The sequence below is a fragment of the Pleurodeles waltl genome, chromosome 6 (genome assembly GCF_031143425.1).
Source record: "Pleurodeles waltl isolate 20211129_DDA chromosome 6, aPleWal1.hap1.20221129, whole genome shotgun sequence".
Classification (NCBI taxonomy): Eukaryota; Metazoa; Chordata; class Amphibia; order Caudata; family Salamandridae; genus Pleurodeles; species Pleurodeles waltl.
The window spans coordinates 1,308,538,744-1,308,565,494 of record NC_090445.1 but is presented as its reverse complement, the minus strand read 5'-3'; the positions used below and the strand labels follow the sequence as shown (position 1 = coordinate 1,308,565,494).

The window sequence follows — 26,751 nt, the reverse complement described above, 5'->3', positions numbered from 1 at the left end:
AGGGGGCACTGTAAATGGACTATCTGTAACCTGAGAATCGTCATCTACACACACCCAGACTCCCATTCTGACTCATGTGTGCTTCCCACTTCAGTATGGCATGCCATAGTCATGGTTCATCAGTCTGCATGGACTTCAGGTCAGATAATGCACTGCCTGGTAGTCGGTAAAATCTGCAATCAGCTGTCCATTGCTTCCCATGTGAAAGGTCCGGTTGGCCCTTCGGACTTGATTCTCAACTCCAGGACTTGTGAGAGACTGAAGCTGCTCACACCTGTGAGCACTTCCATGCAGACCAGCCATTTGACTGTGCCTTGCCCTTGCTGCTGCCTGGAACTGTTTAGAAGCTGTCATTTTCTGAATTTCTTCGTTGTGCATTAGCGTACAAATCACTTGTGTACCAGAGCCCTTGGGGGATTGTGTAACGTTGCAGACCACAGCACAAACTGATTTTAGTTCCCACAGTGTTGTTCCAGCTTTTCCTAGTCAGAGTCTGCTCACTGTGTATTTGCCTTGTTCATGTTTGTTCCTAACAGAGCCTGCATCCTGTGAGCCTGACTGGTTCCTTTCTTTGTGTTAATCCTAGAGGTTCCCTGTGGCTACATTTGTCTCATAGTTGCTTTCCTTGCCCTCTCTTTCCTCCTGGGATATTGTGTCTGATAGGTCTATGATGAATCCTCAATTAGATAGTATAGTTTAATCATTTTAATTATCATATTAAGTTGTGGGACATGTATTCATATTGCCTAATCCAGCCCCCCATCCCTTGTCTGGTTTTGCATGCATTCATTATTGCCAAACAGTGACAGTGTGCTATGGCTGTATGCATGGATTAGGGATGGTGCCTCCAGCACAACAAACAGGGGTTGCCAATGTGTATGTGAGGACAAAACATGTTTGTGCCCTGACGGTCCACACTCAGATTCACTTCTGCCGCCACCTTTTGATGGTGCTTGCGTGATGACTAGCTGTGAGATTAATTAGCACAGAGGCACTGATGTTCCCTGTTGCAGTGGGAATTTTCAAGCCCACCCTGTGTACACATGTTGTGATGAAAGCTGCCTGTTTCCTATTACTGATCCATAAAGTTTTTAAGCACACCAAGGTTGCCCTGTCGTCAGCCTTATTAAAGTTCTGCAGTGCCATAGCTGGACTATCCCCATGTGTGTTGTTAGTTGATCTTTGGCTTTAGGTGCAATCTGCTTTAAAGGATACTCTGTTAATTCAGGGAATGGCTCCACAGACTCATGACAAGACCTGCACGTAACTATGACAACATGGAGGCCAATACTGACACAGGGTACACATGGTCACACACTTGAACTGGACACCTTTGTGCAACGAACCACGATATAAGTGAACACATGCAGCATGGTCTGCTGGTCTTCCACAGCCACAGGAGATACATAGGTCATGTACATGACTCAAACTGTGGTGTACATAACAATTCTTTCGTATTGGATTTGAGACTCTGTGTCACAAACACTGTACCTACCTAGCATGTTCAAATGCCTGACTCATGGGTAGTATACACACAAGTGACCATGAGGTGGTACTCAACACTTCATTAAATGTGATGGGTTACATTTCTGACATTGTCATTATCAACTATCCTCTATCTATCCTGTGTATAGTTCATCATCGGAAATGTTTTGTCCCCAAAGTCAAGGAAGTACACACAGCATAAGACGCAACAGATATAACAAACACATATCATGACTGATGTACCTCAATGAATGGTATCTGATGGTTATACACAGTTATAACACATTTATACATGCACATTATGCAAAACATTTCTTGTGACGTTCACACAGAGGCACAAAAACAATTTAAATAGACAATTCACAGACATAAACACACAGGCCGTGAGTCTATTTGTTTAGTTGCGTAGTGTTAGAAATGGGGTCTTTGGTTGACAGTCAGGTTACCCACGTTCAAGGAAGGACCCTCACTCTAGTCAGGGTAAAAGAGAATCACCCTCAGCTAACCCCTGCTTACCCCCTTGGTAGCTTGGCAGAGCAGTGGGCTTAATTTCAGAGTGCTAGGTGTAAAGTATTTGTACCAACACACACAGTAACTTAATGAAAACACTACACAATGACACAACACCAGTTTAGAAAAATAGGAAATATTTATCTGAACAAAACAAGACCAAAACAACAAAAATCCACCATACACAAGTCAAGTTATCAATTAAAAATCAAAAAGAGTCTTAAAGTGGTTTTAAAAACACACTAGCGCTGCTATAGTGAAAACGTACCTGGTGTGCGTCAAAAATAACCCAGCACGGGCGGGTGTGCGTAAAAAATAACTCAGCACGGCGGTACTTGAGTCAAAAATCCAGCCGCACGATGATCCGAAAATCCCACAGCGCAGGTTGTAATCTCCCAGCCTCTGTCAGGGATGCTGCGCGTCGTTTCTCCTGCTCCGTGCGTCGATTTTTCGGTCGCGTTTCCTGCGTGCGTCGTTTCCCAGCTACGGAGCCGGCGGCGCATCATTTTTTCAGCCGCAGATCGGATTTGCGTCAATCTTTTCCCCGCACGGCGCTCTGTGCGTGGATTTTCTTGTCTTTAGGCTGCCAGCTTCTCCTTTCAGGGTCCCAGGAACTGGATGTGCACCACAGGGCAGAGTAGGAGTCTCTCTGGAGACTCCGGGTGCTGTCAGAGAGAAGTCTTTGCTGTCCCTGAGACTTCAAACAACAGGAGGCAAGCTCTAGATCAAGCCCTTGGAGATTTCTTCTCTAGATGAAAGGCACACAATGTCCAGTCTTTGCCCTCTTTCTCTGGCAGAAGCAGCAACTGCAGGATAGCTCCACAAAGCACAGTCACAGGCAGGGCAGCTCTTCTTCCTCAGCTATTCAGCTCTTCTCCAGGCAGAGGTTCCTCTTGGTTCCAGAAGTGTTTCTAAAGTCTGTAGTTTTGGGTGCCCTTCTTATACCCAATTTCTCCTTTGAAGTAGGCCTACCTCAAAGTAAAGTCTCTTTGGAATGTGAAATCCTGCCTTGCCCAGGCCAGGCCCCAGACACTCACCAGGGGGTTGGAGACTGCATTGTGTGAGGGCAGGCACAGCCCTTTCAGGTGTGAATGACCACTCCTCCCCTCCCTCCTAGCACAGATGGCTCATCAGGGTATGCAGGCTACACCCCAGCTCCCTTTGTGTCACTGTCTAGTGTGAGGTGCAACCAGCCCAACTGTCAAACTGACCCAGACAGGGAATCCACAAACAGGCAAAGTCACAGAAATGGTATAAGCAAGAAAATGCCCACTTTCTAAAAGTGACATTTTCAAACACACAATCTTAAGATCAACTTTACTAAAAGATGTATTTTTAAATTGTGAACTCAGAGACCCCAAACTCCACATGTCCATCCGCTCCCAAAGGGAATCTACACTTTAATCAGATTTAAAGGTAGCCCCCATGTTAACCTATGAGAGCGACAGGCCTTGCAACAGTGAAAAACGAATTTAGCGATATTTCACTGTCATGACATATAAAACACATTACTCTATGTCCTACCTTAACCATACACTGCACCCTGCCCTTGGGGCTACCTAGGGCCTACCTTAGGGGTGTCTGACATGTAAGAAAAGGGAAGGCTTAGGCCTGGCAAGTGGGTACACTTGCCAAGTCGAATTTACAGTTAAAACTGCACACACAGACACTGCAGTGGCAGGTCTGAGACATGATTACAGAGCTACTTATGAGGGTGGCACAACCAGTGCTGCAGGCCCACTAGTAGCATTTGATTTACAGGCCCTGGCATCTCTAGTGCACTTTACTAGGGACTTACTAGTAAATCAAATATGCCAATCATGGATAAACCAATTACATACAATTTTACGGTGTGTACACATGTATTTTAATTTGCCTGTTTGTGTGAAATGTCAGCACTAAAATCTACAACAACTTTCTCTACCACTTAGGGACTCATAGCGACTATTGCAGGATATCAGATGGAGCGGTAACCTTATCACTAGTCCCATCAATCTTCTTTCCCTCAGAACTTTTGACTGTTCAAAACAGGTGAACACCCCACGGGAAACTGCAGCAAAAAAGCCAAAGCACCTAGTAAATTATAGTCGAAATTGCTCATTCATCTGATAAATCTCCATTTCTACGTGGGCCCGAAGGACTACGAATACTAGCTGAAATATGCCCGCTCAGAGTTAATGCTCCCCCTCCCACTAATGCTAAATTCACTGGTACAGACCTATGAATCTGGGTCACTGTTTATGAACAGCTTAACCAGAGTTCCAAGGACCTACCAGGGAAATAAGGTTTTGAGTATATAAAGCACAAGCTCCCCCCCCTCCCCCCTTTTAAAAGGGACCTTATATTTCTATAAAATGAACAACAGAACTTTAAACTGCACAAAACATGTCGCAGAGTTTCATGCAAGTCGTAATGCATCAGCTTCGATCCCTGTTTTCTTTTAATGCTAACAGTTTTAATAGTCCTCTGTAACTGAACCAACTAACAAAGACAGGAAATAATTCATCAGGCTGAACTGAAAGGAGAAAACAAACTATTGGCGGCGTGTTTAAAATCTTGTTGCCACACTTACTGAATTCCAAATCAATTAACAAATTCTGCTCATGTTGCACACGTTAAACTTTTTTCAGCAATGTGGTTATATGGCTGAGGGATATGTTTTAGTCATGTCTGTGTAATCCTCACCTTCCCCTTAGACTGACTCTCTTCTAGCATCTTCCTGATCTACTTAATGTCCAAACTATCATCCTTGGGTCTTGGGGAATGTGGTTGACTGAGAGCTGCATTGTGGTATTTCACTCATCAGCATCCACGACGACTACCAATTAATCTTTGTACCGTTCTACCTCAATGAAACTGAGCCCTGAAACATCCTTAACCAATGATGCTTTAAAAGACATGTGATGCTTAAAAAATGTTTGCTTTGAATGAATGTGAACGCAAAGATGGGTGTTTGTTGCCGTCACAGGGCTCAGTCGGTGCAGCCTCAGGCATTTGCACAAGGTTGCAAAATACCTACTGCCAAATGAAAGTTCATTAGGCATGAGGTTTTACAACCTCTTCCAAATCCACGTATTGTAATGTGACAAATTAGTGCATCAGTCTCATTTTAAAATAAAGCCCAGGTCGCAAATCAACTGGAGTGCAATTTGCGACCTGTGCTTCGTACATCAGTCCTTAAGACACCGTTCTGACAGAAAACAGAGAGAACGTTAATAAGTTCCAAAGCCCAAAACGCACAAATCCTAATAGTAACACTGGACATATTCTTAAACAACTGAAAAGATGAACACACAATTCCTTGTGTTTGTCTTTGACGAACAGTTTTTTTTCCCCCTTGCACATAAAAATGCAACACGTTTCAGTAAAATGATCCATGAAACACATCTAAGCCATAGCATCTTTTGCAGTCAAAAGATCCACCCAGAAACTTGTTTTCTATCCCGTTTTCATTGATAACTCTCTGCTTATACTCCATTGAGAATGTAAACCCCAAATTCTGCTTTTGATCCAAGCCTGCACTTTGATGGCTGGCCTGGGACCTCATGCTGAAATACCTGCACTGGAATGTCATAAGCTATAATTAATATGCCCTTAAAGTTATATACACAGAACACTAATTTATGAAACCATCATATGGACCTAACCAAACTCAGTAATTCAATGGCGCTGGTAATCTGGCCTTCTCTTGAGGCAACCTTGTTCTGAGTTTCCACTCCTGATATTTTGACCGCTGTTCCCAAGCAAATAAGATGCACAGCAAATCTGTTACGCAGAAATGAAGTGAAAACTTACCTCTTCTTATGCACCTTCAGCTAATAGCCAACCACTGAACACCCCAACCCTAGAAAGCGAAACAAAGCAGATTAAGTGCTGTTGACCCATGAAACGTCCTTATACATGACACTTACCTCAATTGACCTCGATATGGATTCCAACATACTCCCTCCCTTCCTAAATGTTCAACTTATACTTAACTTGTCATCTCCCTATGATGAAAATGAAAATTATATTTTTCCTTTATTTGTACATTCAGGAAAATGTGTTACAGCACTGTGAATCACGCGGTAATGAGAAATACGATTTATACCTCTAATAGTGACTTGCTCAGTTCTTCTTTGGAAAAGAAACACGCAGTTCTTTGATTTTGAATTCTATTTATTTCCAGGTGTCAAACCTTTATCTCTATGATAGTGTCCTGATGCTGGCCAATGCTTTTCATCGGAAGCTGGAAGACAGGAAGTGGCACAGTATGGCAAGTCTTAATTGCATGCGCAAGTCAACCAAACCTTGGAACGGAGGAAAGTCCATGTTAGAAACAATTAAGAAGGTACCTGTATTTTGAAACAAACTATCTATACATTTTTCCGCACCATCCTGATGTGTAAATCAATAATGTGAACTTTGTGTAACTACTCAGTAATGCTTCCCAAACTACACCCTTCTTATTTGAAATAGTTCAAGTTAATCTAAATTTACTTATCGGTTTATTATCAGGATTATGATTACGATCATAGTATTGAAACAAGCAGTAAATGTAAAATCATGTTTTTTTACTTCTGTTATTCCACCTTGCCAACTATCGTTGTAGGGAAGCACAGGTCAGAAATCAGTGTCCTAGGACTCCCTACATCTGACAGTCACCGTTTGCAAATAATACATGCACTACCCGGCCCTTGCAAGCACGTATTTATTTATTTATTTATGCACGTATATATGTGTGTATGTATGTATGTATGTATATGTATTTGTTTTCCTTCATTGGGCCGGTTAACCGTTGTACAGTAATGACACTGATAGATACTTATGCAAGTGAACCACCGAGTCTTAGCATGAATAGAGCTTTGATGGTCTGTAATCACTTTGCAGAGGGCTACATTTTAATTGCAGAGAAGCTATGGTAGAATATCTTCGGTGTGGTTCTTGTTAAAGATTGTGTAAGCCTTCTTTGTTCTTGAAAATAAGTGTTTTGTGGTGTAGGGTGTTTGAGCTTTGATGGTATCTGCTTGCTTTAAGGCCCTGATGACGTGTTTAGGTGCTATGTATCGCAACTGATAAATATTCATACCCCGGGATATGTTGCTTACGGTTCGAATAAAAACACCTATTATGATTTAGTGAGGCATAGTAAGCAGATTATAGGGGGTGATTCTGACCGCGGCGGACGGGGGTCGCCGCCCGCCACGCGGTTCCCGCCGAAAGGCCGCGGCGGTCATTCTGTCTTTCCCACTGGGCTGGCGGGCGACCGCCGAAAGTCCGCCCGCCAGCCCAGCGGGAAACACCCTTCCCACGAGGACTCCGGCTCAGAATTGAGCCGGCGGAGTGGGAAGGTGCGACCGGTGCAGTTGCACCCGTCGCGAATTTCAGTGTCTGCTAGGCAGACACTGAAATTCTTTTTGGGGCCCTCTTACGGGGGCCCCTGCAGTGCCCATGCCATTGGCATGGGCACTGCAGGGGCCCCCAGGGGCCCCGCGGCACCCCCTACCGCCATCCTGTTCCCGGCGGGAGAACCGCCAGGAACTGGATGGCGGTAGGGGGTGTCAGAATCCCCATGGGAGGATTCTCAAGGGCAGCGGAAAGTCGGCGGGACACCGCCGACTTTCCGTTTCTGGCCGCGGCTGAACCGCCGCGGTCAGGATGCCCAGCGGTGCACCGCCAGCCTGTTGGCGGTGCTACCGCCGACCTCCGCCATGGCGGTAATTACCGCCAGGGTCAGAATGACCCCCATAGTGTTTAACACATCAAATAAACATGATGTGGTAGATACAGTATGGTTTTCCCCTGTTAAATTTCCACAGGTTTGACCTGCTGAAATTTAACAAAGGCTGGGATATTTAAAGCATCTAAAAATGATTGGATGTGTAATGAGTTAAACGGGGGAGGGGGGTCAGAATATAATGACCAACTCACAATAAGGGTCTAAATATTGTACGTTTATTAGCCAGATATTTAGGTGTTTTGAAGCCCAAGCTTCTATGATCCATTAATGCCCCTATAAATGCATTTCTAGTTTCCATGGGGAGTCAGTTAATGGTGATCCAAATAAAGGTGATATGGGAATAACTTCTGGAGCCTAATTATAACCTTGCAGCGCAGACAAAAAGTCTTCAAGGGGGGGGCAGATAGAAGTTGGGAATGACTATCAGTTTCTTCTTCTGATGGAGAGCACTACAATTGTACCAGTGGTTTAAAATCTTCTGTAGGGATCACTGTTTTAATCCTATAGGGAGTTTGACATAGTAAATGACATACTGTCTCTTAGTTCCCAAAGTATAAAAATTGTCATTCACAGATATAGTGTGCATATTCAGGCTGGGTGGAACCCATAATTTGGCTGGTGCTTTCCACCCCTGTGCTATATTTAGAAACAGACCAACGTTAGCAGTATCTTCATGTAGACACTCTATTAACATCCAAAGAGAGGTGCAGCATCTCAGAATACAAAAGCTGACAGACTTGTTATATCATTCGAAGAGGAAGCAGAGGTAAACAGACAGTCATTAATTGGGATATTTGATTGGATCAATGCCTAAATCAGTGTTGCAATGTTTTAAAATATAGAAAGATGAAACATTTAAGACATTTGGAAACTTTCCACCCACATTGTTTTCGTCTAAGAAAATAATTTCATACTGATTTGTTGGCAAGCAAAATACACCCTCACCACTCTTCTGTCAAAGAAAGGCTCCACATAGTACATGAATATATATCAATATATTCACACATGCTAGTTAATATTGTGAGGAGTTAGCATTCTTACAACAGAAAGCCAAATGACCACCTAAGAGTGTTGGATATGATGCACTTGGGTGGGATAATGTCAAATTTGTTTTTACTGTATTTGAGTTTTCACATGGTGTAGGCTGGGTAACATAAACTGATTTGTGGGAGCAACATCTGAATTGACCAGTGGTACAACTTCTGGTGTGATTTTAAATTGTTGCCGTAAATTGGGCGGTATTTAGTCTTAGTACCACAGTTTACTATGTACTGCGTTTGGATTTTGGCAATTAGTATTTCATAAATATCAATTTGCAGAAGAAATTCAAATATCATTGACAAATTCAAACAACAACATGCAAATACCTTCTACGTGACTTGGCCAATTCCATCAATAAACTTGAATAGTGTTGATGCCATGGGGCTAATTCACAAAAGCATCTATAAGTATGGAAAGTAGAACTACAAGAGCATTTTTTATGGGCTCTAAGAAGCCAGTCCCAAAGTGTTTTTTGATCCAACCAACAAATGAGCAATATAGAGATACAGAGATTTCCAGTGGTACATTGCCACACCCAATCAAAAACAGGCTGCTTAAATAATAATATATTTTACTTTTTTGAGCAATTCTTATGCAAAAAAACGAATCATTCAAACAATTGGCAAATCTTCAGATGAAAACAGAGGGTTTGGGTATCTTACACCATTAACGTACGTAAAGAGTTTATATTTAAATAAAATTTCAAACAAAAGATTACAAGCATGTAATAGGGTTGATATAATACATTTTAAAAGGAGAACGATTCTTATAGTGTGCATTGTCTTCTCAGGAATTGGTGAACTTATCCTAATGAATCCCAGGCAACAGAGCTGATGCATCGGGATTCTGAAAAGGGAGCACTATTTTTTCATTTAGCTGCTTTTAAAACAGCCATTTAGAAGTAAACAACCAAGAATATTCACAGATTGTTAGCTGAAATTGAATTGGCCTAATTGTCAGGGATACCCCTTAGGAAGGCCTAAATCAAGTCATCCAGTGTGCCCAAAAACACTTTGATTGCCATATTTGATTCTTAAGAGACAATTGTTGTATATGCAGTTAAATATTGCTTTTTCCCACACTTTGGAGCTGGCAGTGCTCCACCTTAGACCTTAACCTTTGCAGCAATAAATCCTCAGAAAAATGAACTTGTGCTTGGGACTTTGCAAATACATGACTGCCATCAGGAGCACACACAAAAATTTACTGAATACCGTGGCATCCCTTGAATGACCTAAAATGACCACCGTCCTGCTCAAATCACATAACAAACAGAGATTTGCTGATGAGCCTTCAAAAGATCTGTGATAAAGAGAGACCCGTGGAAAGATTGTCTTAACAATGGGGGGCACACGTGCGTATTCTCTACATATAAAGGCCTATACAAGCACCACCCATGAAGTACTGTCTGCATGCTTTGAAATCAAGTGTTCATTGTTGGTGTTTCAATGTAGTCTAGGTCTACCTTATTGGCTATGTTTTAGTACATAACTCAATTCATATTTATTAAAAACATGGCCCTCATGTCATGTATTAAATGTTTGTCACCCATTGACTTTATTGTCCACACCATCCCTGACAATGCTAGGCTGACTAAAAACTGATTCTGAGTTTGGGCACAAAGAATTCCAAAGGTGTCCACAGCATTTTGCCTTCAGAAAAGTCCCTTGATTTTTATATGGGGAACAGAATGAATTCTAATCATAATGGGAAGCTATCATCTAAGACCTGATTGGTCAAGGGTCAGAAACACTCTTTTTCATGTTTCAGTCACCACTGCTTGGAGATGGCCTTGACAAGCTTTGTGTGTCAAGTTCTCCAATCCTTACAGGGTTGATGGAATGATCTTTGACTTGATTATCTGTCCCTTCGCTGAGGCACAATCTGCAGCAACACAAAATAAGTGTTTGAAAAGTCTCAATACTCTATCCATAATTTTATTTTGTTGTGTTGCTATGTGCCCCCTAAGTGGATAGGGAATGTCCAGACATGAAACGCTTGCTTACTGCACCACTGGATTCAAGCTAGCCTGGCTGATGAGGAGTGATCCCCCAAAACTGGTCCCAGGATGCCTGTTTCTGGTACAGGGAGGACTTGGCTTGGTAATTCAGGCTGGACTGTTTCCATGGGGAGCAGGCTCAAGACTGATGTGCATATAGCTGACTCTAAACTAGGGTGAGTGGCGAGCAAAATAACAATGGATTAAACCCAGATCTGTGACGGGGGTGAGTGTCTGAAAAGTTTCAACATGCCATCCATCATTTTATTTTGTGGTGTTGCCATGAACCAAAATATGGACTGCAAGAATAAAGTCTAGTGTAAGCTGTTTTATTTTTTACTTTTTCATCTTGGTTATTTGCTAAGCATAACGTTTTTCCATGAGGCCTTGATGATATGGCTTGATAAGGCTAGGAATTTTAACTTGGGTGTAACTGCATTCTTTGAGTCCAATTGTGGCAACCCAAGCATACGACTTCTTAATAAAACTGCAAAGGATCCAATATTGTTAGGAACAATTCACAAAAGATGGTGGATTCTGATGGTGATAATTCTAAAACATTCACATCACCTTTTTGAGCAGTAAAAGTAAGATCTGCCATTAGTTAAAGGTTCATTGGTTTTTCTCACTAATGTCCTTCAGTCTGGGTCAACACCACTAAACCTTTTAAAAGAGGTAACTAATTGCATGTCTCTCATTCAAAGGCTAGAGACCATCAAATACATTAAGATATGAACACTGCTTAGGCAGAGCATCTGCTCATTCTGAGAAACATTTCTAAGTTGGCGATGACATGATACAAATCATACACCAAAGATACAGGAAACCTATATGCTGAGTAAGTAACACTTTGAAAGCTACATTGATTTCAAAGTTGTTATTCTTAATAGCACACACTTAGGAATATCATGTCCATGGCCAGGCTTGACATGGATCCAAAGACATATGATCATAAGTGCATTAAACATACGAAACAAACCATAGAGTGAAATAAGGCAACAGGGTATTTTGAAGGCATGTACGAGTACAGAAATCTGGTACAATGCAGAAAGCTTGAAACTATTTGGAGCAAGGACTGTCATCACCCGAAACACCTTACAGAACTTGCAAACTATAACAATTGTGTTGTAAGTAAGTAGAAAGGCCCGTCCGCACCCAAGATTTGGATGACTGCAAACACATCAGTATTATGTGGCACAGAGATGCCTATTCCTTACTAATATACAATACTTGAACCAAAAGAGCTACCTTAACATGAATGACTAGTTTTTGATGCAAGCTTACTATTCACTTTTTATAGAGAGAGAGATTCCTGGAGGACTCTATCATAATTTACTCATGTTACAGTTCAAGAAAAAAAGGTGATGGAAGAAATGCTTAAATAAATCACAGGCTCTGGCAATAGCTCAGACCCCAAACTCCAGTACATCCTGTTTCACCTAATTTGCTACTCTTCATAAAGACAGCCATATACAACTTAGTCTTGGTCCTGCTCCAATAGAACAGTCCTGTCAGGACAGGTCATATCAATGTGAGATCATATACAATCCTGAACCTGTTTTGTCCTATTTAGGTATTGCAAGTGAGATATAGCTTGAATCCTATGGCACATCTAGGTATGTTCCCCAGGGTATCTTCTGAAAGAAACAACAAGATGATGAAGGAATTCTTGAATTAATCCAAGCCATTGAAATTGCTCAGTGCAGTATCCCAATCCATTATTTCCACTCACTAGATCCCTCTACATAGTGATCAGCCATATGCTAATAAGTATTTTTCCTACAATAATAGGAATAGTTCAGACCAAACTGTCATGCTAGGTCACTTTCAGGTGGGATCACAGGTAAACCCAGACCAGTTTTGGCCTACTTAGAACTTGTCAGTAAGGTACAAACAGAGATTCTCGCATGTAAATACAAATGTTGGCAGAAGAAACAGACTCTAAAAGCATATTTCTTTATGACATTGATCCTGTTTTTTCAATAACAGAAGGGATATTAGCTTGCAGTTCATCATCTCTTATGAGTCAGTGGACCGGATTAAGTGTTGCTCATAATACGGTCAGAATTATGAGGTTGAAGGTACTTAATGCATCCGATAATTATCGGATGCATTAAATAACTCACCCTTTGTTACAGTTTGGCAGGTCAGACCTGCCAAAATTTGACAGGGGGAAAATATACTGGGCCAGGTTTACAAGCCCTATCGCCACCAGAGTGTCACTTTTAGTGAAGATGTGGTGGCGCTATGCACTGCACTGTATTTAAAAGGTGGCGTTAAGCCACTTTTTGTGGCTTAACAATACCTTTTAAATACGGCCCCTTTACATGCAGCACTTTGTGTAGAAGGAGTGTGCAATGGGTGTTGCTGTGGGTGTGCCACAGCAACACCCATTTAAGTTTGATGCTGCCCCAGATTTGCCAGTTTTTATCAATCTGTGGCCACGCCAAAATCTAATGCCACTCCAGGGGTGGTGTTAGCATGGTGCAACAAGGAGAAATGTTTTCTTTTCTCCTCGTTGTTTGCTCTTTCTTTGTGTGCTGCATTCTGAGCAAATCATCATTGAAGATTGTTTTTGTACAGGACGGTGTTCCTTCTTGCACAAAAACAATCTCCCCCTCAATGCACTATGGCGCAAGGGCGGCTGGGTTGCCACCTGGCAGCACATTTCATGCAGGTGCAGGGGGAAACACAGTGATATACCATTTTCTTCTGAATACAGCTCATCCCTGCGGCGCTGCCAAATTTGGTGCAGCGTCGCACTCCTTCATTTTCTTGTAAACCTATGCCACGGTATTTACTGTACTGTGCAGATTTTGGAGCATTAAACACCAAAATCTGTTTATAATCCCACATGGGCTCATAATGGGTGTTACACTCGATAATTAACATACCCCATGGTATCATTATTTATCAGAGGCAATAAATAACACCTTAAATCATAATCAGGTCCAATATGGTGTCCTATTACCTTGTGAACGCGTAGTGAACCAGACATAACAGCACCATATAACCACATTTGTAGAATAACATTACATACTCAGTTCTGAAAATTGAGTAATTTAACTGAAGAGCTGTGAATCCACCATCTGCACTGGCCACACACTTTCTGTTACAAAAACATAGGGCCTGATTTAAGAAAAGTGGTGCTGCACCCAGTTTGGTGCCACTTTTCTTGCGCCCCTTAGCGCCCCCAATAATGCACTGCATCTAAGATAGGGGGCACCACGGTGATAGTTAGGGGAACTAGCGCCAAAGTTTTTGACACTAGTTCGGACCTTTGCAGGATTAGCGTAATTTTTTTTTACGTTAATCCTGAGAAGCCCATTGAAGTCCATTGTAAGCATTGGTGTGTCTCCTTTTAATGCATGCTCTGAGCAGGAGTTAAAAGTGCTGAAAAAATGATGCAAAGAAATCTCTTAGAATTATTTATGCCATTCTTTCCGCACCCCTAATGGGGCAATGCCCCCTTTGCATACATTATGCCTGGCACAGGCATAATGTAGCACAATGGGTTACAAAGTGGCATGCATTGCGCCACTTTGGAAATTTGAAGCAGTGATTTTGGCCTTGTTGGGCCTTATTAGTATAAAACAAAATTATGCTAATGTGGTGCAATGAGGTCCTAGGGGTTCTTATATCTGCCCCATAGTTTTATTAAACAATATGAAAACTATAGCTAAAAAAAATAAATCTACTTTGATTTTTTTAAACATATTTTGACAATATTTGGGCGCTTTAGTAATAATTACAGCGCAATACTTATAAATAAATACCAATAACAAAGGGTTACAATATTTAGTACATTTATCAGAAGCCTGCCAAAGCCACATCTTTTCTTTATTTTATATCTTCTATCTGAAGTCTTGGATATCATATCACAAAAACAACAATTGCACATGGGCTGCAATTTGACTCCAGGTGACTGGTGTCAAATTTTAGCCTGGCAACCAATGCCCTAGGAAATAACTATACTTGTCTTTCTAATTTCTATATAATAACCAGAATAATAAATGTTCTTTATAAAGTACAAATTGTTATCAACTCCCATATACAGATGCTGAAAATAGGTACAGAATGCCTTAGGATGTCCTAAGGGTTCATAAACATCCGATTTTAGGTCTGGTCTACAGATAATAATTATAGAGGTTTTCCTCTGTAAAGAATCATTTTTATTCAGAATCAAAAGTTTTGGGCTTATTGACATTGCCAAGCCCGGCGCCCTATACCTTGCATTTGTTGATCTAACCTTTGCATTCGACTGTGTGGTGCATTCAAAATTGTGGCCTATCTTGCTGGATATGGGGGCTGATACTACCATAGTGCACTGTATTAGGGAATTGTACGCTGGAGCAAACGCTAAAGTTTGCTATGGGCGTCAGGGGGAATGCACCTCACCTTTTCCCATTGAACGAGGGGTGCGTCAAGGCTGTTTGCTCTATACATCAATAGCCTAGAGGAGACTCTATCCAATGCCTGTGGTGATCTCCCACAAGAGGGCTCTTTGAAGATCCTGGCACTCCTGTATGCGGATGATGCTGTTTTGATGGCCCGCACCCCAGTCGCTTTGCAAAGATTAGTAACAACCTTTGATAATTGTATGGATGCCTTGGGTCTTAAAATTAATCATACTAAAACCTTTTCTCTGACATACCCCAGAAGTCGCACAAAGAATTGTCATATTGACTTAAAAGGCACGAAACTAGCCGATACAGGGACATTCTCGTACTTAGGCATTGTTTTCGACGACAAAGGCACATGGGTACAAGCTATAAAAGCGAGAAAACTGCTATTCACAAAAACCGTTATGGCGATAAAAAACTTTTCTAAAAGGGTGGGGAGAGCAATTCCTAAAGATATGATGACTCTCTACAATGTGAAATGTGTTTCAGTAGCACTGTATGGGGCAGGACTTTGGGGCTACCGGGACTGCACTACCCTACAGCTGACTGAAAACGCTTTCCTGAAAACAGTCCTAAGCGTCCCACAATCAACGTCAACATTAGTATGCCATTCAGAAATGGGAGTAACATACCTTAAAGATCTCATTCGTGTTCAACCAATTTTACTTTGGCATAAAGTATGGAACTCTGACCCTGCGAATCTGAATAGGGCTATCATGGCAAATGCCCTAGCACTTTAAATTATATAAAGATTTTTTTTATTAAATTAGGCCACCCCGAGCTGTACTTTACTCCAGATGAATTGAAAACAATTTCCAGGAAAGACTTGAAAAACACTTGCCTCACCCACCTGGCCGAATTGAGATGGGATGTGGAGGCAAATAAACATAGTGTCAGGAGAAACCATATGATACAGCAAACGAATGGTATGGAACCATATTTATGTAATGTTTTGAACCCAAGACATCGGTTTGTCCTTACGCATTTGAGACTAGAGTTTTTTTCATCGCCTCGTTAGCTTTCCCTTGATTAATGACTGGTCTCCACAACTGGAAAAATGCCCTTGCGATAATGTCTCTGACCAAAATACAATGCATACACTCTTCTTTTGTAAATATTATTCAACATCTAGGAAAATGTTTGTGATACCACTTTTAAAACTAATGCATTAAAAAACAATGTCGTCCAGCTCTTTTGTATCTTTTGTCCCTTCCGTCTATTATGGTTTGCAACGGATTAGCCTTTATCCTGTGTTCAGTGATTAAGGCCAGATCATACCTTGAGGCAAATGAGTGAGATTTTTAAGTGTTATATCTGAGACCACCTTACCTGTTTTAACCAATTTGTTTATTAACTTCTTTCACTTCTTTTATTCTCTTATCTGGTTGTATTTATATTTATATATTTATATGCATTCTAGTATTCGTTTTTTCTGTTGAATATCGTTTTTATGTACAATGACTTTTATGATTGTTAAAATCAATCGAATAAAGTTTCTTTGATGATGATGACATGTAATCAATCGTTCCAAAGTACAAAGCCACTGTATGCAACTTATTCATCTCAAATGGTACTTCAGAATCGACGAATGGTTCAGAACTGTGGGCCAGTGTCACTTTCAAAGACATTTTTCAGTCATTTCTTATACATTTAGAAGATCTTTTGAATCCAAAACATACAGTTTATGTCTTCCCATTGTCAAATTGCATAATAAAATTAATATGCTGTGATTTAGCAATTGAAAACTCGCTACTGAGACAATTGCATGCTACCACGTTCCCTCACCCTTAAAGATTTGCTTGCAGTGGTCTTCACGCAACACTTTTTATCATTTATTGTATGGTTGTACAAATTTGTCCAGAGCCACATTCCTAAATAAATCTTTAATAGGTCTTGACAGAAGCAATAGTCGTAAATCAGTATTGGTCACATTATGTCCTTTCTGTATGTTTACACTTTTTATTGTCAATCTAATGTACATCATTACTTGTCCACTTTTAAAGACAATGGCCCTGATTACAACCGTGGCAGTCGGTGTTAAAGCGGCGGTAAGACCGCCAACAGGCCGGCGGTAAAAAAAATGCAATTATGACCACAGCGGAAACCGCCAACATAGACAGCCACTTTAACATTCCGACCGCCACGGCGGTACAAACAAACACAGCGGCAGTCACAGCAAACAGACAGGCGGAAGACAATGTACCGCCCACACCATTATGAGAGGCCAATCCGCCACCTTTTCCGGGGCGGATTCAACACGAACCAGGAGCATAACCGACGGCGGCGACGACCACGGTGGGTACTGAACCTACGACACAGGGGAGGGGGGAGGGAAAAGAGAGTGACACACACACGCAACACCCCCAGCCACACCCTCACATACAACAACACTCACACACCAATACATGCTGAAACATTACATTTACACACTCCAAACCCCCCTGGAAGAACGCAAGGACAAAATGAAATGAGGTGAATGATTGTAATCAGGAAAAATCCATTAATCAAAAATATATATACACTAGTAACAAATATGTACACCAAGAATTCAAGTTTATGTACTGAACCTACATAGTCCGTGGACCACTGGGTCCATGGGCGAGGCCCACACTCAATACCCGATCCAAACGGAGAGAACACTGCAGGGGCATCAGATTGAAATAAAACAGGCACCTCAGGGGAAAGGGAAGGGGGGCACCTCAGCCGGATGAGTGCACGATGCCAGCTCTACGAGGGGGCACCATGCCCATTGATGTATCCTGAGGAGTGCAAAGCCACAGTGTCTCAAGTCTCTCCAGTGGGTGGTTTGCCCACGGCTTTATCCTGGGGAGTGCAAAGCCACAGTCTCTCAAGTCTCTCCAGTGGGTGGTTTGCCCACTGCTTTATCCTGTGGAGTGCAAAGCCACAGTCTCTCAAGTCTCTCCAGTGGGTGGTTTGCCCACTGCTTTATCCTGGGGAGTGCAAAGCCACAGTCTCTTAAGTGGATAACAGTCTCCACTGGTTCTGGAGGGGGCTTTGTGTCCAGAGTGCTACATTCTGCCAAGGACAGAGGTAGTGGATGTCATTCTCCACAGGTTCTGGAGGGGGCTCGGTGCCCAGAGTGCTTCATCCTGCCAAGGACAGAGGTAGTGGATGTCATTCTCCACTGGTTCTGAAGGGGGCTCGGTGCCCAGAGTGCTTCATCCTGCCAAGGACAGAGGTAGTGGATGTCATTCTCCACTGGTTCTGGAGGGGGCTCGGTGTCCAGAGTGCTTCATCCTGCCAAGTACTGAGGTAGTGGATGTCATTCGCCAATGGTTCTGGAGGGGGCTCGGTGCCCAGAGGGCTTCATCCTGCCAAGGACTGAGGTAGTGGATGTCATTCTCCACTGGTTCTGGAGGGGGCTTTGTGCCCAGAGTGCTTCATCCTGGCATGGACAGAGGTAGTGGATGTCATTCTCCACTGGTTCTGGAGGGGGCTTTGTGCCCAGAGTGCTTCATCCTGCCAAGGACTGAGGTAGTGGATCTGACAGTCCACTGACGGTGGGGCAACATGGAAGCTTTCCAAGCCCCTGGAACTGACCACCAGCCTCGTACGACTGACCACTGGGGATGGCAGCCATGTCTGCGGTGGTGTCACTGGCACAGGATGTGGCGAGGCCACTGGCGGTGCTGGCGGCGGCCTCAGTAGCGGCGGTGCTTGCGGCGCTCATTGGGCAGCAGTGCTGGTGGGGGGCTCATTGAGCGTGCTGCTGGCGCCGGTGTCCTGGGTGGCTTTGCTGGTGGGGGGCTCACTGAGCGTGCTGTTGGCGGTGGTGTCCTAGGCAGCGGTGCTGGTGGGGGGCTCACTGAGCGTGCTGCTGGCGGTGGTCTCCTGAGCGGCGGTGCTGGTGGGGGGGCTCACTGAGCGTGTTGCTGGCGGCGGTCTCCTGAGCGGCAGTGCCCGTGGCGGCGATGCATGTGGCGGTCTTGTCCGCCATGCAGGTTGGCGGCGACTTCCCTTTCTTTCTCTGGCCCTTCCCCACCTTGGATGGTGGTGCAGCTGTCTTGCCACTCCCAACTGTTGTCCTGGCTCAGCCCTTGGTGGCAGGTGTTTTGGCCTTCTCCCTCCGGGCTGTGTGCAACTTCTTTTGTTTTGGAGGTGGGGGAATGTCCTTGGCCTGGCTCCTCAGGACACTGGCTGCCCTGCTGCTTGGCGCCCTCCAGAAGCCGGTTACTGCTGGCACCACTGTTCCTGGTGATGTGGTGGCTGAGGTGCTGGGTTGGGACCTGGAAAGGCGGGCCCTAGGGGACAGAAGTGGTGGGGGAGGTGAAGGGAAGAAGTCAAGGTTTGACAGGAAAAGTCCCTCTGTCAGCCCCAGGGAGACCACAAAAAGGGGGGAAAGAAAGTATAAAGACATGTTTAGTGCTCGCAATACCACTACCGTTGGTGGACACTACAGACACAGCAGTCCTCTGCACTACGCCATGCACGTAGAGTTCCCTAATTAATCACAGGGACATGGGGTACAAGGCCTATGCCCGATTGCTGCACACATGGAAGTCACAGGAGCCTGACTAGGGGTAGATGGCTCTTAACACTGGTGGGGTGTGGTGCCACATAGCCTGCCTCACGAAGGGACCTTGCCTACAAAACTCACCCTGGCCTAGGGGAACCCACAGCCCACCTCCCCCACCCAGACACCTCCAATGCACGCTGAATCAGATGGATGTGACAGTACTCACCCCCTTGTGGCTGCTGCGATGCCCTCAAGCGCCCATCCAACTCCCGATATGCCACCACCAGGATCCGGAACATCAGGGGGAGTCATGGTGCGACGGGCACCCTTCCCACATTGGGAGGCCATCCCCAGCTGGGCCTCCACATTCTTCTTGCTCCAGCGGAGAATGTCTTCCCATCTTTTACGGCAGTGGGTGCTCCGTCTGTGGTGGACCCCCAGGGCCCGGACGTCTTTGGCGATAGCACGCCAAATATCCTTCTTCTGGTGGGTGCTGACCTACAGGAATATTACAGGGGAAAAGGAAAAACTAACCGTCCGGACCGTCACAGTCATTGGCCCACGTTCCCACCCTTGCCCTATGCACATACACTTACCATTGTTTCATGCATGCCTCATTCCCCACCCCCATCTCCCATCCACACCACTCCAAACAGGCATTGCCCATACAGCATGCTCACAGTGTACTCACCTGTTTGTCTGGAGGACCGTAGAGTAGCGTGTACTGGGGGAGGACCCCATCCATTTGTTTGTCCAACTCCTCCGATGTGAAGGCAGGAGCACTTTCCCCAGACACTTGAGCCATTGTCGCTTCCAGACTGAGGTCACAGCAGCACTTGCAGTGTAGGGCCTCTCCTGTCGAAGATCAGGTATCAAGTGAGTGAACAGAGAGAAAATGGCGGTCACGTCCTCGGTGGTGCGAACCGTCACTGCATGTGTACATCGTCATTGGCTCCTGGGACCCATAGGGTCCAATGTTAACCAATACAGGATTGCGCCGCGGTCTTCGACCACCTACCGCAACGGTGTACAACGCCAGCGCAGTTACCTCATATCCCCTTGTCCCACATTACAGGTCAGGCAGTCGCCATTTCCGGGGGCCACATGGCATTAATTTTAAATGTGTCACACATATCTAGGCCTTGCATACACACTCACACAGGCACATGGCGGATTGACAAATGTGTGCAATAAAGTTGTTTATTTCGTACCTCAGTGTTGGCTGACCCTCTGATCGCTGTTCTCATCCATAGAGCATGTCCACTGGGGCAGGTGAGGAGATGGCGGCATCCTCCGGTGTACAGACCGCTGGTGGACCTGTCGACAATGTAAGAGCGACATGTAATAGACTTGATCAAGCCACAATCCAGGAACTGTGTGCCCAGTTGGAGACAGACCTAATGTCAGCTATCCGCCATCCCACAGGAATCCCCCCTCTAGTGCAGGTCCTGTCAGTACTCCCATTTCCTGGCAAGTGGGTCCTTTCAAACAACAGTGGCCATTGCATCAGGCATGTCCCAGCCAATGTTCTCTAACGTGTTGTCCAGAGTGTTGTCTGCCCTGCTGAAACACATGCACAGCTACATCGTGTTCCCTCAGGTGGAGGATTTGCCTACAGTGAAATGTGACTTCTATGCCCTTGGACATATCCCCAACATCAAAGGTGCCATTGATGGGACACATGTGGCCTTGGTACACCACCGCTGGAGTGAACAGGTGTGCAGAAACCGGAAGAGTTACCATTCAATGAATGTGCAGATGGTGTGTTTGGCCGACCAGTACATCTCCCATGTGAACGCCAAGTTTCCTGGCTCAGTGCATGACGCTTACATTCTAAGGAATAGCAGCATCCCTTATGTGGTGGGGCAACTCCAGAGGCACCGTGTGTGGCTAATAGGTGAGGACAAGGACCCTATACAGTGTGAATAGTTGTCTGGGGTTGTCCCTAAGGGTTAGTGTGTGTCTAACAGTTGTCCCTCGACATTTGCAGGTGTCTCTGGCTACCCCAACCTGTCATGGCTACTGATCCCAGTGAGGAATCCCAGGACAAGGGCAGAGGATCACTACAATGAGGCACATGGGCGAACTAGGAGGGTTATAGAGAGGACCTTCGGCCTCCTGAAGGCCAGGTTCCGGTGCCTCCATATGACAGGCGGTTCCCTATACTACTCACCAAAGAAGGTGTGCCAGATCATCGTGGCCTGCTGTATGCTGCACAACTTGGCTTTGCGACGACAGGTGCCTTTTCTGCAGGAGGATGGTCCAGAAGGAGGTCTTGTGGCAGCTGTGGAGCTTGTGGACAGTGAAGAAGAGGAGGCAGAAGAAGAGGACATAGACAACAGAAACACCGTGATCCATCAATACTTCCCGTGAGACACAGGTAAGAAGACCTCACTGCCTCCTACATCTGATAAAATTGTTCGACCTCTCATCTGTCTGTCACTTTCACCCAGTGTATGGACCCTGATTTGTCACTTTCTCTTTCGATTTCACAGATGTGGGTCCTACTGTGTGACCTCTGCTATGTTACCTCATGGACTAGAGCTGTGTGACATAGGTATGTTGACTATACAATGGACATTGCTATTTCCCTCAGTTATTGCAAATACACAATTGTGAAAGCACAGACTGACTTCAGATTGTTTTGTGATTTAAGGGTGTTTATTTAAGTGATAAATAGTGGAGGGTGTTGTAAAATGATCAGGGGTGATGGTGGAGGAATGTCCATGGCAGAGTCCAGTCTATTTGTCTCACAGGTGCATTGTCCAAAGGGGCATAGGAAGTGGAGCTAGGGCAGTTTAAGGATGGACAGGGTGACAAAGTGGGACAGAAGGATGACAATCAGGGTGGTCTAATTTCTTGGCGGTGGTCTTGGCATTGTTCTCTGTCTTGTCCTGGATCTCAGGGACCGCGTGCAAGGTGGTTCTCCATCTGCAGGGGGTAGGGTGCTGGTGTCGTGGTCCTGTGGTGGTGCCTCCTGTCCACTAGCACCGGCTGAGGTGGTGGGAAGTTCATCATCCAGGCTAGTGTCAGGGGCCCCTTGTTGTGCCACAGTGTCCCTCCTGGTGTTCATGAGGTCCTTCAGCACCCCTACAATGGTGCCAGGGTGGTATTGATGGATTTTAGTTCCTCCCTGAACCCCAAATACTGCCCCTCCTGCAGCCACTGGGTCTCCTGAAACTTGGCCAGTACCGTTGCCACAGTTTCCTGGAAATGATGGTAGGCTCCCATGATGTTGGAGAGGGCCTCGTGGAGAGTGGGTTCCCTGGGCCTGTCCTCCCCCTGTCGCACAGCAGCCCTCCCAGTTCCCCGTTTTCCTGGGCCTCTGTCCCCTGAACCGTGTGCCCACTACCACTGCCCCCAGGTCCCTGCTGTTCTTGGGGTGGTGGGTTAGCCTGGGTTCCCTGTAGTGGTGGACACACTGCTGCTTGACGTGTCCTGGGGACAGAGGTATGGGCCCGCTGGGTGGGTGCTGTGCTGGTGTTTGCTGAGGGGGTAGGCTCTGTGGTGGCCTGTGACTATGTGAGGGGAACCGACTGTCCCGAGGTCCCAGATGGGCCGGGCTGGTCATCTAGATCCAGTTGGACAGAGCTGCTGTCATCACTGTGGGCCTCTTCAGTGGGGGGAGTGGACATGTCTGGAACCTCCTGTCCGGTGACGTTGGGTAGGGGTCCTGCAGGGGTGTAAAGGCATGATTATAGCATCTGTGTGTGCCATGGTGTGCAATGGGTGAGTGACCCTGTACCCCAGTGCTTCAATTCCTGTGTAGGACCTTGTGTGATAATTGTTTAGGGGTCTGTGTGGGTATGTGTAGTGGACATGCATTGGTGATGGGTATCCATGCTTTGTTGTTGCATGCAGGGCTTGGTGTTGGGATGTGTGGTTTGTGATAGTGGGACATATGTGAGGAGTTGGAGTGATGCGGGTGAGGGCGAGGGTGGGGTATGTGATAGCATGCAGGTAGGGTGGGGGATGAAGTAGTTAAAGATTTAACTTACCAGAGTCCATTCCTCCAGCTACTCCTGCAAGGCCCTTGGGATGCAGTATAGCCAAGACCTGCTCCTCCCATGTTGTTAGTTGTGGGGGAGGAGGTGGGGGTCCGCCACCAGTCCTCTGAACCGCAATGTGGTGTCTTGGGACCATAGAACGCACCTTCCCCGTAGGTCGTTCCACCTCTTCCTGATGTCATCCTGTGTTCTTGGGTGCTGTCCCACTGCGTTGACCCTGTCCACGATTCTGCGCCATAGCTCCAGCTTCCTAGCTATGGTGGTGTGCTGCACCTGTGATCCGAATAGCTGTGGCTCTACCTGGATGATTTCCTCCACCATGACCCTGAGCTCCTCCTCAGAAAACCTGGGGTGTCTTTGCGGTGCCATGGGGTAGTGTGGGTGATGTGGTGTGTGTTGTGATGTGTGGGGTGATGTTTAGGGGTGTGCGTTGTCTTGTGCGTGGATGTGTATGTGTGATGGTGTTGTGTGCCTCAGTATGCTGGTGTTGTCTTTGCTTTGCTGTATCTCTAGCCTTGTTCAAATTTTTGGGCAGTAAGGGTTTGTGGGTAATGTAGGTGTGTGTTTTATATTGGATTGGGTGTTTGGGAGTGTTGTGTGTATGTGTATCAGGTGTGTGTATTTGGATTTGTCCAATGTGGTAGTGTTTTGTAAATGTGTGTGTATTTTGAGCGCAGTGGTGTGTACCGCCAATGGAATACCGCGGATGAAAGACTACTGCATGGATTCGTGGGTCATGATAGTGTGGGCGTATTCCTGTTGATGTGACGGTGGAGGTTTTGTTATCGCCAGTTTATCACTGACCTTTGGTGTGGCGGACTTGTGTGGGTGTCTAGATTTTGGCAGTTACTGACCTGTGGGTCGTAATAGCTGTGGTGGAATTCTATGGCCGCGGCGGTGTGTTGGCGGTTTTCTACACGGCAGTAAGCGGCATTTACCGCCAATGTTGTATTGAGGGCCAAAGTTGGTTATAACAACAAAATTCACAATCTCTGGACCACAAACTAGAAATAACCCTTGTGTAGTCATAAACTCCTTAGATGTCACTTTGCTAAAAGAAATTCAATTAAAGTGTTCCTTTTCCATCCCACTTACAAATGCCTTTTAGACTAATTAGTTTTAGGTACAGCATCTACATTACCATAAATAATGTTTTACATCTCAATCACCCAAAATAAAAAGCATCTAAACACATACACCCATAAGATTAAAAATAAATATTTGATCTGATAATTATGTTTGAACGACATGCCATTTTCACGAAGATTGCTATACAATAGTTTAAAAATGCAAACATTCCATGGTTGGATATCTTTCATTCAAATTTATTAAAGTAAAATGATATTTGTGGTCTTACAGGTATCACCAAATTGTGTTTGAGAAAGAGGTACTTGTGACTTCCAAAGCTATTGGGTTATACCACATTTGTTTAGTTAATACCACGAAAGGTCCCTAAACATGTACTTAACACTGTTTTAAATGTGTCATTCACAGGATAATTATAGTTCTATGCCCCAGATATTGCATACATTGCTAACAGTGTATGGTGTACAGTAAATAGGATCTGATCCTATATTTTCGGCTTAGGAAGTTAATTAACCAATGTAGAGCACTCTCTGTTAACAATATAGGGGTATGCTGTCAGAAGAAAAGCCACACAATAGGGATGGATCCTCTCAGGTTATAAGTAGTGAAAATCTTTAAATAGAGAGTGAGTGGTTTGGAGTTTACTCTAGTTTCCACAATTGGACTGAAATTCCACTCTAAGCTGTTGGGTCGAGTGTCTGATAAAACTGCAATTTACCTGCAGAAGGACTCTGTCAATAGGTTCACAGTGAATGCCTTTCAGGGTTTAACAGCCACCTAGACCATGGAAGAAGACAGTCTATTTTCACAGGTGCCCTGCCTTAGAACACAACCATACAAGAAAAAGACTATAGGTGGTACATCCTTCTCCGTTCAAACAGCCAAACTATGGAATTAATTACCCTCAAATATAAGATCCACGGATAACTATCTTGTCTTCAGAAGACTACTCAAGAGTTGGCTCTTTAGTTCCTAACCACCATATTCAAACAGCAATGGACCGCGTATGTCTGTATTGATAAATATTTTTAATCTGAATATGTGTATATTCTAGATATGTATAGTTCTTTAGGAAATATGCATCGCTACTATGTCATAACAATAAATTACACAGTTAGGGCCAGATGTATCAAGCTTTTTTGCATTCGCAAACGGTGCAAATGCCCGTTTGCGAATGCAAAAAGTCAGTTCAGAATGTATGAAAGACATTCTGAATGCAAGTTTAAGGAATCGCAAAAATAGCGATTCCTTAAAATTGCGACCCTGTTTAGAGAGTCGGAAATTGCGACTCTCTCAATAAGAAATCGCAAATAAGGATTCCTTATTTGCGATTTCTTAGCACATGTATGAAGCCATTCCTAAATGCGATTTGGGCATTTGGGAATCGCTATTTACCACCAGGTTGGACCTGGTGGTAACCATGTGCAAAATTTTAAAATGCATTTTAAATGCATTTTTAAAATGTACATGTAAAGCACACATGCCCTTTTGGCATGTGTGCACCTTACATGTCCCAAAAATAATTTTGGGGTGCAGCAGAGGGGGCCTTAGGCCGCCAGCACCCTAGGGTTTTGCATTTCCAAAATTGTGATTTCTGGTTAAGAAATCGCAATTTTGGAAATGCAAAAAAATCGCAGATATGGGCCAACAGGCCCATAGGTGCGAATGGGGACAGATTCTCTATTTGCGATTCGGTAATAGCATTAGCAATTTTTAACAAATCGCTATTACCGAATCGCAAAAATCATACATACCTTTTTGCATTTCTGAAATAGCGATTTCTTAAAAATCGCTATTTGAGAATCGCAAATCGGTTGTATGATACATCTGGCCCTTGCTCTTTAAACCTGTTTAACAAATGTATATTTACTCACAATTAAATATGTATATGTATGTGAACATATATATATATATTTATATATGTGTGCATATAAATAAAAATAAAAAAATCTAGAAATAAAACTCAAACTATAAATACGTAAATTAAAGTAAAGAAATAAAATAATAATGAATAAACACATTAA

The 26,751-nt window shown here is 44.3% G+C and overlaps 1 protein-coding gene across 3 annotated transcripts in view; it reads left to right on the top strand.

The window, feature by feature from the left end:
• GRID1 (glutamate ionotropic receptor delta type subunit 1) overlaps nucleotides 1–26,751 on the top strand; it is a 2,731,706-nt gene that overhangs the window by 1,985,208 nt on the left and 719,747 nt on the right. For all 3 annotated transcript variants that reach the window (XM_069240587.1, XM_069240588.1, XM_069240589.1), the window contains exon 7: nucleotides 6,164–6,325. In XM_069240587.1, the coding sequence (XP_069096688.1) occupies nucleotides 6,164–6,325 (162 nt within the window). The remainder of the gene's footprint in view (nucleotides 1–6,163; nucleotides 6,326–26,751) is intronic.